Source organism: Alternaria triticimaculans, assembly GCF_023758025.1.
Source record: "Alternaria triticimaculans strain BMP 0046 chromosome Unknown scaffold_14, whole genome shotgun sequence".
Taxonomy (NCBI): Eukaryota; Fungi; Ascomycota; class Dothideomycetes; order Pleosporales; family Pleosporaceae; genus Alternaria; species Alternaria triticimaculans.
This window is the reverse complement of record NW_026055971.1, coordinates 570,097-585,744: the sequence shown is the minus strand read 5'-3', so window position 1 is coordinate 585,744 and position 15,648 is coordinate 570,097. Positions and strand designations below refer to the sequence as shown.

The window sequence follows — 15,648 nt, the reverse complement described above, 5'->3', positions numbered from 1 at the left end:
CTTTCAGAGACAATCCATGCATCGGCCTCGTGGAAGCGTATTTCGAGCCAAGACGAACTGTCTGTGAAGATCCATCTGGCATCAGTCGGCAGGCATCGTGCGCATGCACTATATGCACTTTCGATCACTGCATTCAGCTTACTTGTCACTAAAGATCCGTGGGTGCACGCCACCTATGGGATCATAGCTATGTTGGTCTTAATTACATTAGGACAGCCGAACGCATTTCCATTCGAGTCGCTCGGTCTTGGTCTTGCCGTCACGTCAGTGTATTTCATCGCACTTCAGAAAGTACATTTCATGGGTTACATACGACCAGAATACAGGTTGGTATATTGGCGCTCACCGTTTGTCCTGGCCTTCTTACTACTCAGTAACAAAAACTTTGTCGAATACAACGATAGGCCCTCTGCTCGATACTACGCAACCCTACATTGGTCTTTGGCGATTCTGTCCGCATATTACATTTTGCAGACATTCGTGGGGCGTATGGGATACAAATTCCAACACGAGAAACATGTGTATGCCCAGGAATCGGACCCAAGCACTGGACTTGAAAGTCTGTTGTTAGATGACACAATACGATAGGTGACGGAGGGAACTGTACTGTGCAATTGAGTAATTGAAATCTACGCAAATCTTGACAAAAGAGGAGTCTCTCTAGATGTACGTTGTAGAAGTCTCGCTTCATCTAGAACGGAGCAGCTTGTTGCAAGTTTTCGTCTCAACGTGGGCTGCAGACCCGTTCAGGTTTCTCCTGGTATGAGGCGAGAACGCGTAACTTTCCATCACTCATCTCCAGGGCTACCTTCCAGCAACCAAGCCACCAAGACTGTCGCAAATTCCCGAGCCACAATGATGTACAGCACCACTGCAACCCTCCACGTCATCCCCAAGAAGCAAAGTAGCACCTCTAACGGCCCGTCTCGGCGTCATCGACCCGCGCCGACAGCACCACCACAACCACCCGAGCCATGACGTCCTTCAACCCACGGAAGCTGAAACACGTGCAGTCACGATAAGGCTACACAAGCAAGCAAGCATTGCTTTGCACCAAGTCCCAGCCCCCCAGCCATCGCTTATCTGCGCTTCCCCGTCGCAGCTCGTGCAGCCAGAACATCGGCGTGATGACATCGAAGGCGGGATGATCACACAACACCCAACCACCCCCCAGCCAGAAACACGCAATTCTCTGCCCAGCCAGCCAGCGTGTCCAAAAGCCGCCCGCGGACACACACCCCGTGCGATCGACATTGCGTCCTGCGACGCAAAAAGTTGCGGCTAAACAGCTGTCGTGCACGGCTTGCGATACGTATCGTGAGGAAAACGTCGACTCCGCACAGCGGCGATCAAACGTCATGCATCGTGAGAAGTGAGCATGAGTCGGGACTGTCGCACAGTCACGCAGTTCCCGATTCAAGTTTCCTTTTTGCACATCCTCCGTGTTCGCGTCGGGAGAACGCTGCGCGGGAGTGGTTTTTATTGAAACGTGTATCAATACAAACAGCACCCATGTCAGGAGCAAAGTAAGGCTGCTAAGATGTGGGCGACGAAACACTCCGCACCTTGGCCCGGGCAGAAAATGCGTGACAAGCAATTGGCAAGCATTTTTCCCCATTGTCAGAGCGCCTCAGGATCGGGAGACTCGATCAAGGCGCGACGCGTTGTGCTGCCGATGCGAAGAAGATGCGACAAGCGTCACAATGGCATCAGCCATCGTCGTCGTGAACGATCCGATGCGACGCGCTGCAATGGCATGGGGGGCATGTCCACGGGTATGTCACTTTGCCCAGACAGGCGCACGCGAAGAGGTTTAGTTCCAACCGTCACGGAGGCTCGGCACGCTATTAAGGCCACCCAATATAACCAATACACCACTGGATCGCGACGAAAACGTTGGCCGGAGATGCGCATCACCATCTAGCCCAACCTCTTTTCGAAGTAGTCTCTTCGGGGGTACTATTAGTTCGTAGGCTTTACGTGGCATGCTTGGAATATTGCGATGCGATACGGAAAAGGAGTACAGCAACTGTGTCTCGATCGCTCAGTCTCCCTTGACACCCCCATTGGGTGGGTGAGCAAGATAGCTAATGTCGTCCTAAGTAATCAATTGCTTCACCGTGCATGTGTGTCACGTTCGCCTAAGCATTACATGCCTTGCGCGAGCTGCTGCACAAAGTATGTCATGTTCGCGATAGCTTGCATGGGCTTGCCCAGCCGTTGGTTGGTGCATTAGTAGAGAGAGGCGATGGCGTGCAGCTGTCGCTTTACCCCGCTTGGGAACTGGCAGAGAGGGTGAGCTACCACGAGCTATCTACCCCGCGTGCTGTTATGGTTTGCTCCGCGCAGAAGTCGTAAGTGGCTTGACTTGGGTATGCATGCTGTGTGACCACCAGCTGTCGTTCTTATCGGTGTTGTGTCGACGGAATGTAAGGCGGGTGACTAGCGGCAATTGGAAGGCCGTGAATCTTTCCGATGTACTAGCGTCGCGTAGGACTTCGCGTGAAGTTAATTGCACGGATGTAATTGGGGAACTCCAAGAAGCTCAAGATCGAATTCAGGAACACAACATAGGGCAGAAAAGTTTGGATCACGCTAAGCACAAGGTCACAGCAATGATTGCAATGGGGGTATTAATTTGAGACAATGAAATTATGCTTCTTGGTATACATGAGAAGACTAGCAAGACAGTGATGAAAAATTAACCTTGCTTCAGGTGGGTTCATCAATCCCGTACAAATATCCAAATACACATCGCGTCATGGTTGAGTAGCGACCCTAATTTACTCGTCATCCTCCTCTTCAACAGCACGGGGAGCAAGGACGTAGCGGGTTGTGCCGTGCTTGTCCTTGCCGTGCTCGAGAGACAGCTTGCTGAGGGCAGCAATCATGTTCTCAATGGCAGGGTTCTTGCGGCTGCGGTCCTTGCGGCCGAGGGTGTCGAGCCATGCAATGCGGTTAAGCATGTAGTAGACAATGGCGATGATGATGGTGACACCAATGGAGTAGGCCCAGACGACAACGACGGTGACAATGTCGACCCATCCGTCGTCACGGAACCTGCTGTTGATGGTGGGAGGGTTGGTCTGGTAAGGAGCACCGGACATCCAGCCGAAGAGGGTGAAGATGGTCGCGAGAGCGTCGACACCGAGAATAGCGATAATCAGCTGGAATGAGGGGAAGGTCTTGCCACCACGGGTAACGAAGATCAACCAGTTCTCAGTAAGAGCAACCTCGAGGAAGAGAATGGGCTGGATAGCACCGAAGTTCTGGATGATACCTCCGCTGGGGATGAAGAGAGTACCACGGACGATCCAGGTACCGAGAGCGAGGAGGAGACCGAGAATGACGGAGATGAACCAGATCTTGGGCAGTTGCCATTCGACGGGACGTTGCTCAGAGTGGGCATTGTCGTACGCGACAGCGACGGTGGCCAAATCAGCGAAGAGGGCAAGGAAGACGATGAGCTCAGCGCGGATGGTCTCGTTGAGGATGATCATGGAGGTGACCAGGTAGACTTCCAAGTGCAGGCAGAGAGCGATACGGTACTGGATGTAGGCCTTCATACGCTGGAAAATCTGGCGAGATGTCTTGATAGCCAAAACAATGGTGGAGAGACCGGGGGCAAGGAAGACGATATCAGCGGCAGCCTGGGCAGCCTCGGTGGAACCCTCGACGGCAATACCACAGTCAGACTTCTTGAGCGAAGGAGCGTCGTTGACACCGTCACCAGTCATGGCAGTCAAGTGACCACGCTGTTGGAGCATCTCGACGACCTGGTACTTGTGCTCAGGGAAGACTTCAGCGAAACCGTCGGCGCGCTCAACGAGGTCGTGCTGGGTAGTACCAGTGAGACCACCGCCGATGAGCTTGGAAGAGTTGTAAACCTTGGTACCGAGAGCAAGCATCTTGCAGGTCTCCTTAGCGATGGCAATAGCGTCACCAGTCAACATCTTGACGGGAACACCAAGCTGCTGGGCCTCAATGATGGTCTGGGCGGTATCCTCACGAGGGGGGTCGAACATGGACAAGAGACCGAGAAGGATCCAGTCACCGTCGTTCTTCTGGTAAGCGACACCGAGAGATCGGAAACCACGGCGAGCGAACTCAGCGGCCTTCTCCTTGTAGAGGGTAGCGGTGACCTCGTCGCAGTTGGCAAGGTTAACAATGGCCTTGGGGGCACCCTTGGCGCAGACGTACTTGTCGCCGCCCATGTGGCAGACAGCAGTGATACGCTTGGAGACGGGGTCGAAGGGAGTGAACTTCTCAGTCTTCCAGCCCATGTTGAGGATCTCGCGGGCCTTGGGGTAGCGGCGGATGGTAAGAATGGTAACCTTGTCAATGGGATCGAGCGACTTCAGGTTGTGGGAAGAGGCAAGAGCAGCGACAGCCATCATCCAGTTGACGTCCTGGCCCTCAGCAACGTAAGGCTCACGGAGAGAGAGCTGGTTAGCGGTGAGAGTACCGGTCTTGTCAGAGCAGAGAACATCAACACCGGCAAGCGACTCGATGGCAGTGAGCTTCTGGACGATAGCCTTCTGCTCAGCGAGGTAGGCAGCACCGACAGCGAGGGTGGTGGTGGTGACGACGGGAAGACCGACGGGGACACCGACGATGAACATGATGAGGGCGTAGTGGAGAAGGGTGACGGACTTGTCGGTTCCCTCACGAGCCTTAGCAATGGGAATGTGACGGAAGAAACCACCAATCCAGGCGAGCAGGATGAAGAACATGACGAGGACGAGAAGCGCCGTTCCGATGGAGTTCATGATAGCCTTGAAGTGACCCTGGTCCTGAGCGCCCTGAACGAGGGTAGCAGTGCGACCGACGAAAGAGTGCTTAGCAGTGGTGATGACGATACCGTAGGCCTTGCCGCGCTTGCAACCAGTGGTGTAGTAGGCGACCTCTCCCATGTACTTGTCGACAGCGAGAGACTCTCCGGTGATGGACGATTGATCGCAAGCAACGAGAGGGTGGCCCTGGGTGATAGGGTTCTCCTCGTCGAACTTCTCCTCATCGACTTCGTCATCCTTCTCGTCCTCGGGGTCAGCGTCGTGGAACTTGTCCTCAGCCTTGAGCTTCATGTACAAGTCGAAGTCCTCAGGGTGGTCGTAGCCGCAGATAAGACGGGCGTCACCGGGGACGGACTGGCCCTCCTCAATAACGACGATGTCACCGGGAACAAGCTCGCGAGCGAGAATGGTCTGTTGCTGGTTGTCACGAACGACGGTGGCCTTCATGGCGATATCACCCTTGAGCGAAGCGACGACATCGGCAGCCTGCTTCTCCTGGTACCAACCGACGATGGCGTTGAGCAACAGGATACCGCAGATGACACCGAAATCGACCCAATCCTGAAGACCAGCGGCGAGAAGAGCAGCGAGCTCCATGACTATCGTGCGTTAGTTTTGCGCTAGGCCAAATTGTGCAGGGATGCTTACCGTATAGAATGGGACCAGTGAAGTAACCGATGAATTGCTTGAGAAGGTTGGTCTTCTCGGAGGAGATTTCGTTGAAGCCATAACGCTTGCGACGCTGCTCGACATCGGCGGATGTCAAACCAGTACGGAGCTCAGTGTTGAGGTCTGCGATGCGATGTTAGCAAATTTGTTTCCTCATCGTGTTGCTCATCTCGCATGCTGCAGAAGCGGGTAGTTTGGTGGAGCCGGTCTGCATGATTGGCTCCACCGAGGAGGCCGCTATCGCGTCGCTAGCAGGGAGCAGCTTGAGCGCGGACCAGGCCCGCGCCAGCCACCAGATGTCGGCCCTCGAGCTCAACAAAGGATGAATTGGCGAGGCAGGTGACGCGCCGCGGCGCATTGCTGCAAACGGATGCTGTGAGGGAGAGAGTGGTAAAACTTACAGTCGTCAGGGACAGCGCCGGCGTCCTGGATGGGAGTGGCGGCGGTGGGAGAACCCGACTTCCAGAACTGCCACCAGGCCTTCTTCTTCTGGGTCTGCTCGGCGTGCGGGTTGGTTCGGGTGTCGCGGTAGAAGAGGATGTACTTCTGGAGCGCCGTGTACTCGTCCATGCCCTCGAACTCGGTCATGGAGACGATGGACTTTTGCCGCTCAGCGGCGCTGGAGGCGCGGGGGCGCTCAACATCGTCGTTGGGCGCCATCTTGTCGAATTAAGGAATGCTGTTGCTCGTATGTATTATTATATCCGGTAACTCTAGGCACAGAGAAGGCTTTCCGAGGCGACTTGACGGTGAGGTTGAGTGTCAGGTCGAATGTGCTGTGCAAATGGGTAACTGCAAGCAGGGCCTTCTCTGTGAAGAAAGTGCAGAGGGTGCGGGAGAGGCTCTGGTTAAGTAGCGCGGCAGAAACTCACCCACGTATCAACCCAGGGAAAAACTCAGCAAGGACCGACCTTTGGCCGCTATGAGGGATTTATGATTGTCATAAAGCTAACCGCGGATGGAGCTTAGCTCGAGCCGAGAGTCCCGGGGGTGAATTTGTTGTGAGCGGCCCGTGCGCCAGCCGCTACATCATCGGCGCGCGACATGGCGCAGAGATTGGCCGTCGCAGCGCCCGGCCGAGCGTGATGCGCTGATGACGGAGTGCTTACTACGATGCTGTACGGCTGCGACTGCGGTTGCTGTGTGCGCAGACTCTGGTACCTCGACGGCCACCAGCCGACAGCAATTGGGATGTCAGCAGCCGGCGTCGCGATTCGCAGCGCGGTTCATTGCTTCTCCACCAGCGGCAGCAGAGATTAAGCTGGAGATAGCGCGACAGTCCGCGACAAGCGTGCAGCGCTGCAGGGATCAGCTCCCATGACGTTTGGCAAGAGCGACCGGCAAACAGCTCCTCCACGCACCTTGCTCACTCCGGACGCACCAAGCTTCAGCACTCACACGCAGGAAAGCTTGAGTGCTTGGCGCGATCTCAGCCAGAGTGCGAGGCATTTTCCCCCCGTACGAGAGAGCCGCGTATCCAGACTGCTCCCCACGCTGCCTGCGCGACTTTCCGACTTTCGCATTTGCACAATTTTCTTCTAGCGGCCTTCCAGACCCACGAACCAAGATATGCCACTTATCCCAACTCCCTCAACTGCAGCCGCCGCGCCATAATATCCGACTCCCCCCATGCAGCGCGCGCGACCAGCATGCCCAGATGAAGCAATTGTTTTCTGCCCCCCGCGTAATCGACCGCCGCCGCTTCTGCACAAAGGACCGCACTCCATGATTAAGCACGTGCCAAGCAGCTAAGGGGCGTCTCGGGGCCTGCCTCGAATCAGCCTTAGCTGTCCACCACCCGACCATATCGGCCGAATCAGAGGCCCCCAGCCGCCCAGCGTCGCCTGGCCAACGGCTCCCAATTACACCCCATGTTATGGTCATACAATACATGCTATCTGCGACTCCACACGTCCCATGGCGCCGTTGCGATGCTACGCACACACGACGTTGCGCAGGGTCCTGTCTGTTGAATTTGGATCGCGACCGAGATGACTTGGCTGTCGTGAGGCTGCAGGCATGGATGCGCCAACGCGCCCCAGTTCTTTCCAGACCGAGGAAGGCCTTCCCAACGAGGAAGCCGCGTCGGCGCGCCACGTGACGTCCTGCCTGTGGCTCGCTCTCGCCTCCCTTGGCTGCGCGACTGCCGATGCTTCGCCGGTACACCAGTGAGCCTCACCGCATTGCCTCAGCCTCCAGAACGAGTGCGGGAATAATCATCGCACCCACAAATATCACCCTCCGTCGCCGCTGCCGACACCAACCTCTCCATGTCTGCCCCGAGCCCTGAATCGCCAACCCCCACCGCCAATACCGCTGTCGGTCCGCGACCGTCACGCGCATTGCAACGCCATGTGCGTGTCATGTCGCCTGAAGACTTACCGGTCGAGATATGGCACATTATCATCATGTATATAGACGATCTCTGTTTCGCCTGGTTCGTGCTGCGCCAGATATCTCCCTTTCTGGCTCATGTCGCGCAAGATGTCTTCGCGCGCATCGTCTCGCGTACCTGCAGTCTTCGCTTCGCTGGACAGACGCTATGGAACTTGCTGTAAGCCGCGTTTCACCCTGCGCTGCTCGGGAAACTTTCACTCACCATGCCAGTCCTCCTGATCTTCGCTGTGATACACAATCCCCATATCACACCTTCCGCGTGCAGTTGCCGTCGTTTCGCTTCCAGCCCTCGTCTTTTGTCCCCGCTAGCTCCAAGGCCAGACTTGTTCTGAAACTATCTTCACCGGCAACTGTGAACGACACGCCATCCTTGCGCCGGCCATATGCAGGGACGGTAGACCTGACGAGCCGCCTCACTCAGGTTTTCTTCCATCCCGGCGCTGTCGCAGACGCCGAACGCAACCGTTTGCTCAAGCAAGCCCACTTTGTGCTTTTTGATGACCAATTAAAGAGCGTCCGCCTGCCTTCACCAGCCATCGATGTTACCGCCCAGGAACTATCGCTTGACTGGCGCCAGCTCTGCGAGACCTTGATGCGCGACCAGTTCAAGTGTCGCTTTGGCTCCGGTGCGTCGGTCCCCTGGTGGAGAGAGTTTCCGTGACCGGTCCTGTATCACATACCAAGAGCCTACTTCACCATCGTCACGAGGCCATAACATGTTCTCCCGTCTGGGCAAGCGCACAAGTAATCTATGCTCGTTGCACCCCCAGATGGGTTTGATGGCCCGCCAAGTAGCAGATCAATTTTGCGTCTGCAACGGATCTGTGTAGATCGCCCTTGGCACTGGGAACACACACCCCCGACGATCCAATGTGTCCGCCGTGCGCCTCTCCTCCTTCTCCGCCTGGGCATATTCCTTCATGGCTTCATGCCCGGGTCATTATCGTTCACCATCCGCACCTTACTTTAGACAAAGTATGCCCAGCTTCTCCAAGTGTTGCACTTGGGTGCGGCATTTCTGACATTGCCTTGGCTTCCCTCGCGGGACTATCCGAGCCGCGGACGTCCAAATTGGTTTTCCAGGATATGATGCAGCTCAACCTCAATATCGTTCTTGATGAACACACACAACCGTTCATTCCGGCTACCATCTTTTACAATTCATTGTAGTGGCCACCTCGACGTCGTCTTGGTGTCAGCGCGAGCCATCACCAGCAGAACTCCGTGACCAGTAGTGCAGTTACCCCAGAGTATACACAGTCCACCTCCGTGGGGAAGCCAAGCGTTCAGTAGTACATGTGTTCCTTCTCCTCTCCCAACAGTGTGTCAGCAGATTATATGTCTTTGTCCTCCGCTGCCAAGTAGCTCTGTGCGGACACACCAGCCTCGGCGGAGACCGTGTACCACACAGCATACATCTCCTGTCTGTGCAACTTCTTGGCCACTTTGTCTTGTTACTTTTCTTAATTAGACTACATCATGTGTTACTTTGCGCTACTCTACTTCATATCTCTTTATATTCTTGCGTGCGTTAGGTCTTATTTGCGCCAAGTCTATAATCCTTCACTGTAGGATGCTGTGTTGTCACTGACAAACTTGGCTTAACATCAGACTATTGAGTACTTGCTGACTTCAGTAAAGGATTGCATGGAAATATGGGGGTTTCGACTTGGCTCTGCCATGAATGTGGCTTCTGGTACAAGACCATGTGTCAATCACAAGCATTGTGCCGTCTTATCCGCTATGGCTGCCAAGCATACCCGCTGCACCTAATCCACCTCTTACAGATCGGATGCTGAATGACAGAAATCTTCATATTGCAATGTAATGATGTAATGTGTCTCTTAGAGTTATCGGTGATATTCAGATACGCTGTATTGTGTTGTGCTATGCTATGCCATACCTTGTAGCGACCAGCGCACAACATAGTTCGTATTTTCTCTGATACCCGTGGAAAAGGGCACCAGGTAGATGTTGAATCTGAATTTTCTGATGTGAATATGCCGTGTCATCCGCGTCGTGGGGGGGCATGTTGATGGGGCAGGTGGTGCTGTTCGTCGCCTCGCTAGAACCACAATTTATTTTGCATCAGCAAACAGAACATTAATTCACCACACCACCAAATTTGTCCAACACGCGGTCAAAAGATCGGAAATGGTTGAACAAGCCGTGAAAATTGGATTGCCGACTTTTCCAAGAAGCCCGACATCGCTGGGCAGGGTTAAAATAGATAGGGCTGAAGTTTACGTTCCTGTCAGCAGCTACCGGGTGCATCCTTATTCAACGCAGAAAAGGTTCACAACGGCGTGGCAATACCGCCACGTCAAAACGAAGTCCGCCCGAAAGACGAACGTTATTATTATGGTTCAATGACATGCTGTCACTCGAAGCAAAATATACGTTGCACCAATTTACCGCATCGCCACCTCTACTACACGACACCCGTCCTCATCGCCGCCATCGCACTCTTCATAGCCGTAACAACATGATTCGCAACAGGCGCATGAGCGTTCTGTCGGAAGAGAAAAATATACCTCACCATCACACTCGCCTCATCAGTAATAACATGAACACCGGTGGTAACGCTGTTACCCTGCCCAACGACCTCGCACCCAAGGATAACACGCATATTGGCCAGCGCACTGTTCTTCCACGTCGAGTAGACAGGCGCATAACTAAACGACGTCGCAGGATCTTCAGCCATATAAATACCTCTTCCATACACAGCGCCCGTGCGTTGGAGAGTCGTACCCGAGCAAACGATAAGGCCTTTAGCGAGGATTGCTGGGAGGCGGTCGAGTGATGTACCGTGAAATAGTACTGTAGTCTGCGTAGAAGGCCTCGGAAATTTTGCCATATATGCCGTTTCCAGTGCCGGACTCGCATTCGCCAGGACAAAATGATGCGTCCCCATAGGCAGATTCTTGATCCTACATAGACCGTTCGCTGTAGCTATATAGCCTCTATAGTGCGTACATGCCCATGAGATGAGCTTCTCAGCGTCGGCGTGGTATCTGGATAGGACAGTGGAGATGTGGACTGCGTCGCGGATGACGGACAGTTTGGGGAGACTATCGAGTATGGTTTTGACGGTGCTGATAGGGTGGATGGGACAGTTGGGGAGGAGCTCGGCTTTGTTGGCCATGGCGGCGCTATAGACGGAGCTGAGCAGCATGTCTACAGCGAAGATATCGGTGCGGATTTCGGGGATGCGGACGTCGAGGGGGAGGGCGTACCTGTATTGGAGGTGGTTAGTGATTGTAATATTGACGCTTTCTGTTCGGTGATGGCTTACCATAGCAGTTGACATGCGACAGTCCAACATGGTGTAGATCTCCGCAGTTGCGTGTTCTTCCCTTTGTGGCGGCAGCCGCAGGAGATGCATCTTTGCCCCATTTCTCCGATCATGGTCTGGACGAGGCCGTACAGCCCTCTTAACGATACGTTCCCCGCGCGAAGGTACCGATGGATATGCCTGTTCATCTGCCATACGAAGACAGTTTGCTTCGAGAAACACACATTACCGTGTGGTGCATTGGAAGTTGCAACACAGATCCACGGGAAATGTTGATCAGTCTCTATACCCTTGTCACTGTCGTAGTGCACACAGAACGCGGGTGGCTTACTCCCATACCGATCGATGGTTAGCCGTAAGAGAAGGTTGTTCGCTGTGCTCGGTACGCCCATTGCGCTTCGTTGTAGCTCAGTGTAGGAAGCGAGTGTGAAGCTCATCTCAATCTCGTCATCATCGATTAGTTCAACTAGATCGATGATGCCGGGAGGCAGTTCTTGTATCTCATCTTCCAGCAGATTGCTATCGGGTATATTGTACTCCTCGATCAGCAAGGCTGTCTGCAAGGGGTCTTTCGCTTTCAGTGTTCGCTTTAGCCCTTCGAGGCGTTCGGCTTCTCGCATGATCTCTGCTTCGATGCCATCCCAGAATATTGTTGCTTTGGAGAGCTCGCTCTTAGGGATATTCTGCTTGTATACTTTCAAGTCGAGTAGCTGAGCGAGGCGTTCGATAACCGTTTTCGTCTCTAGTGCTACGTCGTCGTCTTGGATCCAACCAGCAACCATGACCTCAGCCACAGCTAGTGGGATGTCGTATCTTCGCTTGGCAATTGTTTGAAGGGATTTCTTCTTCTTTGGCGTCAATGAGTCTGGTTGCGTCATGATCTTGTACTGTTTGGACGCGCCGTCATAGTAGACAACATCTCTCGAGACGATCCGAGAAAGACCAGCTTGCTCGTGAGTGGGAAGACCAGGTATGTCCAGAAATCCACATCTCGCATCCCAAATCTCGTTGCAAGCTTCTATAGCCTCATACGGTGCGTCTAGTAGTCTAGATAAATACTCAATGACCTCGCGCATATCTGATATTCGACCGCATACCCATATGACAATGTTTTGCATAATTCTCTCGGCTGAATTCCCTTCCGCTTTTTGGAGATGTGAAAGCATGGCCAGGTTCCGTTTCCTTTGTGGTTCGGTACCATAAGATAACATTTGACGTACTGCGAATGAACTGTCGGATACTTCTTCGAGCTTCGTTAAGGTGGGCCCGAACTTTGATAGTTGTGATACCCAAGTCAAAATCTGGGGCTGCAGTAGAGACGGTAACTCGTGTTTGTTGGTGTTATCGGCAATGATGTCGGCGAAGATCGTCTTCAGTGATTGCATGAAGGAGAGCCATGTCGCAGGATCCATAGTTTGGATCAAGTGGTCGATGATGGCAGTGCCCCATCGCGCTTCTTGCTTCTCACTTTGGTTCAGCCATCTTAGTAAGACCCCTCTCCAACATGTTTTGCAACCTTCCCGTGCTGCCAGGGTGTTCGTCAAAGCCATGATGGCTTGCCGTGAGTCCGTCTCCTGCACACGAACGATACGCACTATGTCTCGGACAAAAGAAGAAGATCGCCCCAAGCTGAGATCTACTGCGAGCTCATAGATACATTCGCACTTGTGTCCAGAAGGATTGTCGATATCTCTTGAAACCATTATAGCTAGCATGCGCCGGTCGACATCATCCACACTTTCTCCGGTGTTCTCCCAGACTTCAAGGATATCACGCAAAATTTGCTCGGTATTGTCGCAAGATACTTCGGCAGTAAGCAGGTGGTCGACACAGTGTTTCTCGATGATCTTTTCAAGTGCGTGCCGTGATTTTTGATCTTTCGCATCGGATGCGAATAAGAGGGATTCCGTCGAGGTATCAGGATTGAACCAGACGAACGTGTGCCTTGTCTGCAATTCGTTTTGATGTAGATTTTGGGCGGCGACGTATATCTCCTTGATCGATGTCATCCGTTTAGAGCTGGGCCATGCGCCGATATTCGCTCGGACAGCAGGCTTCAGTCGCGGGAATATATGTTCGGATGCTTTCACGGCCATGCAAAATGTGTGTAGCTCAAGTAGAAGGCGTAACCAAGCCGAAGTCTTCATCTGATTCTTTACGACAGATTGGCACTCGCGAAAGCACCCTCCAATCCCCTCGAATAGCCAATCTTGGAGGAAAAGCTCGCGAAAAACCGTCGCTTTTGGTGCGTCGAGGAGATGGAGGAGTTGTTGAAGAGCGTGGACATGGAGTCCGCCGATTTGCTCCTTCTCGGACCATAGCTCGCGAATGAAAGCATGATTGTCTTTCTCCGGTGTGCATGCAATCTCTAACGAAGCGTCGAAAAGATCCAAGCTGCTCTTCGTAATTGTTCCGCCGATGGTCAATGCTCGAAACAGATTGAAGAGGCTTTCGCCCTGGGGCAGCGAAGTGGAGACAGCGTCCAACCTTACCACGAGTCTTTCTAGGCTGGTCGATAAACATGCTTTTGTGTGCTCAGGGACCTCGATGATCAGGCCGCGGTAGTGTACCCAGTTCCTGTGTTCGCCATAGCCCGCCATCAAACCCTGACGTAAGGTATGCTTAGTACCTGTGATCATATCAGGTCCTTCCAGAGCTGCGACGTCGAGGATAGTCGACATATGAATGGTGTCTATCCTAGAGAAACGCGTGATACGATCAAAATCCGGTCTCCAAGAGGCCCACATTCTCCAGGCCGGGAAGTGGTGGCGATCGAAGACAGTTTCTATGTTGGTGAAAGGTGAATCCGAAGACGACGACACGTCCAGTTCCATCATCCAGTCTACTGCTTTCCTAGCTGCTACCCAATTACATGTTAACCGGAAACCATTCAGCTGCTCCGCATAATCTTTTATAGCTCGTCGTAAGAGCACCGCGAAGTTGTGAAGATCGACGTCCGTATTACGGGTTTTGTGGTTCGTCAAGGCTCGCTTTACGCCCTTCAGATAGCAGCCGGCTGCACTGGCGCCGGTGGTCGCATAGGGTAAGAGTGTGCGTGCCCATTCTGCTTGCAGACGTGTAACCAAAGCAGGATTGCCTTCATGCGCAGCTATGACGCTCTGTAGCCAAGTGTCGAGGCCCCAATAGCTTCCACACATAACATTCGTTTCAGCTCGTAGTAATTGGCTCAAGCTCTCCATGGACATAGCATGCGCTACGGAAGCTATAGCGACATCTCTTGCAGGGTGTGTCTGAACCAACATCGAAAGCCTCCTATCCGTCTCTTCTTGGCTGATCTTGCCTTTCTTCTTGAGATAGGTATCGGTGTGATTGCGGATGAAGCCCCATGGAAATCGACGGTGTGAGGGGTGTAGAGCCCCAGCAGTGGCCTCCACCTCCGCATGCCATTCTTGACTGTGATCGGTCTTCTTGAAGATCGTCGTACTCTTCAACGGTATGGCTCTTTTGGCCCATGACATATGGGAGCGTTTGCCGGTATCCTGCTCGACTGCAGTAGGAGGTATGACGGCGGTGGCCATGCTTGTCATACGTTTATGAGGAATGACCCTGCGCCAGGGGTGAGATGATAAAATGGATACAGATGGAACGGCTAGTTCGAGTCGCGTTACGAACGGTCGGTATTAAGAGAGTCGTGGGTATCGGTTACCGGCAACAAAGCACGAGAACTTTCGAGCAAATTGCAGGGTTTGAATTTGGTACAATGGGAATTTGTACCAGAGTCGCGTTTTCCTTGGAAACGCACGAGGATAGTGGGACCCAGAGTAGCATAGGGTTGGTAGTGTTCGAAGAGGTGTGGCCAATAGACCGTCGGCTGACGAGGGAGGAGGAACATCAAATCTTTGAGGCCCATAATGGATGTTACGGCAAAGATACATGGCTAGTCTGGTATAGCTCACATGTGATGGGTGGCCTTTTACTGCGCAGACTGAGACTTTGGGGCTGCGCACAAGGCTGAACAGGGTGGCTTATACGGAAAGCACATTCACCGGCCCCCGAAACGGCTAGTGCGACTGCGACTGTGTAGGCTAACCATGGTACGAGACAGCGGTAAGCGAGGCGACGAAAATGGCAATCTAATGTAAGGAACGGTCAACGAAAGCTATCTGGCAAAGTTGATCGAGCAATCGGCGTATAAAAATGCCTTGTAGGATTGTGTGATCTAAGGATTCGTGACTACGGCGCCCGGAACCAGCCTGATTCAGCCGCAAATGTGCCTGAGGGTAGCAGACATTGTTGCAACCACTGACGATCTTTTGTGGATATTGTTACCTCTAGAACGCAATGGACTGCTAATGCGAAACGCATGGAGAGTCCCGATTTGAGACCATGAAGCTGCTACAAGATATCACATGATCGAACAATTACCTTCATCGGTGTCGGGAGCGACACCACGATTCTTCCGCAGATGCGCAGCGGCTTGCCGAATGAAGTCGCCTGTCTTGTGAAAACACACAAGGTTTCCTTTCGCATCCT

At 53.3% G+C, this 15,648-nt stretch overlaps 2 protein-coding genes across 2 annotated transcripts; both read right to left on the bottom strand.

The window, feature by feature from the left end:
- Nucleotides 1-2,783: 2,783 nt before the first annotated feature.
- On the bottom strand, nt 2,784-6,122 carry J4E78_008364 (uncharacterized protein; the record flags this gene model as incomplete). The annotated part of the gene is made up of 3 exons (XM_049368965.1): nt 2,784-5,392; nt 5,442-5,585; nt 5,864-6,122. 3 exons carry the CDS (start codon nt 6,120-6,122, stop codon nt 2,784-2,786), a joined length of 3,012 nt encoding a protein of 1,003 aa, XP_049219409.1.
- A 4,168-nt stretch (nt 6,123-10,290) lies between these two features.
- On the bottom strand, nt 10,291-12,566 carry J4E78_008363 (uncharacterized protein; the record flags this gene model as incomplete). Its single annotated transcript, XM_049368964.1, has 4 exons — nt 10,291-10,679; nt 10,836-11,095; nt 11,494-12,041; nt 12,375-12,566. 4 exons carry the CDS (start codon nt 12,564-12,566, stop codon nt 10,291-10,293), a joined length of 1,389 nt encoding a protein of 462 aa, XP_049219408.1.
- Nucleotides 12,567-15,648: the final 3,082 nt, after the last annotated feature.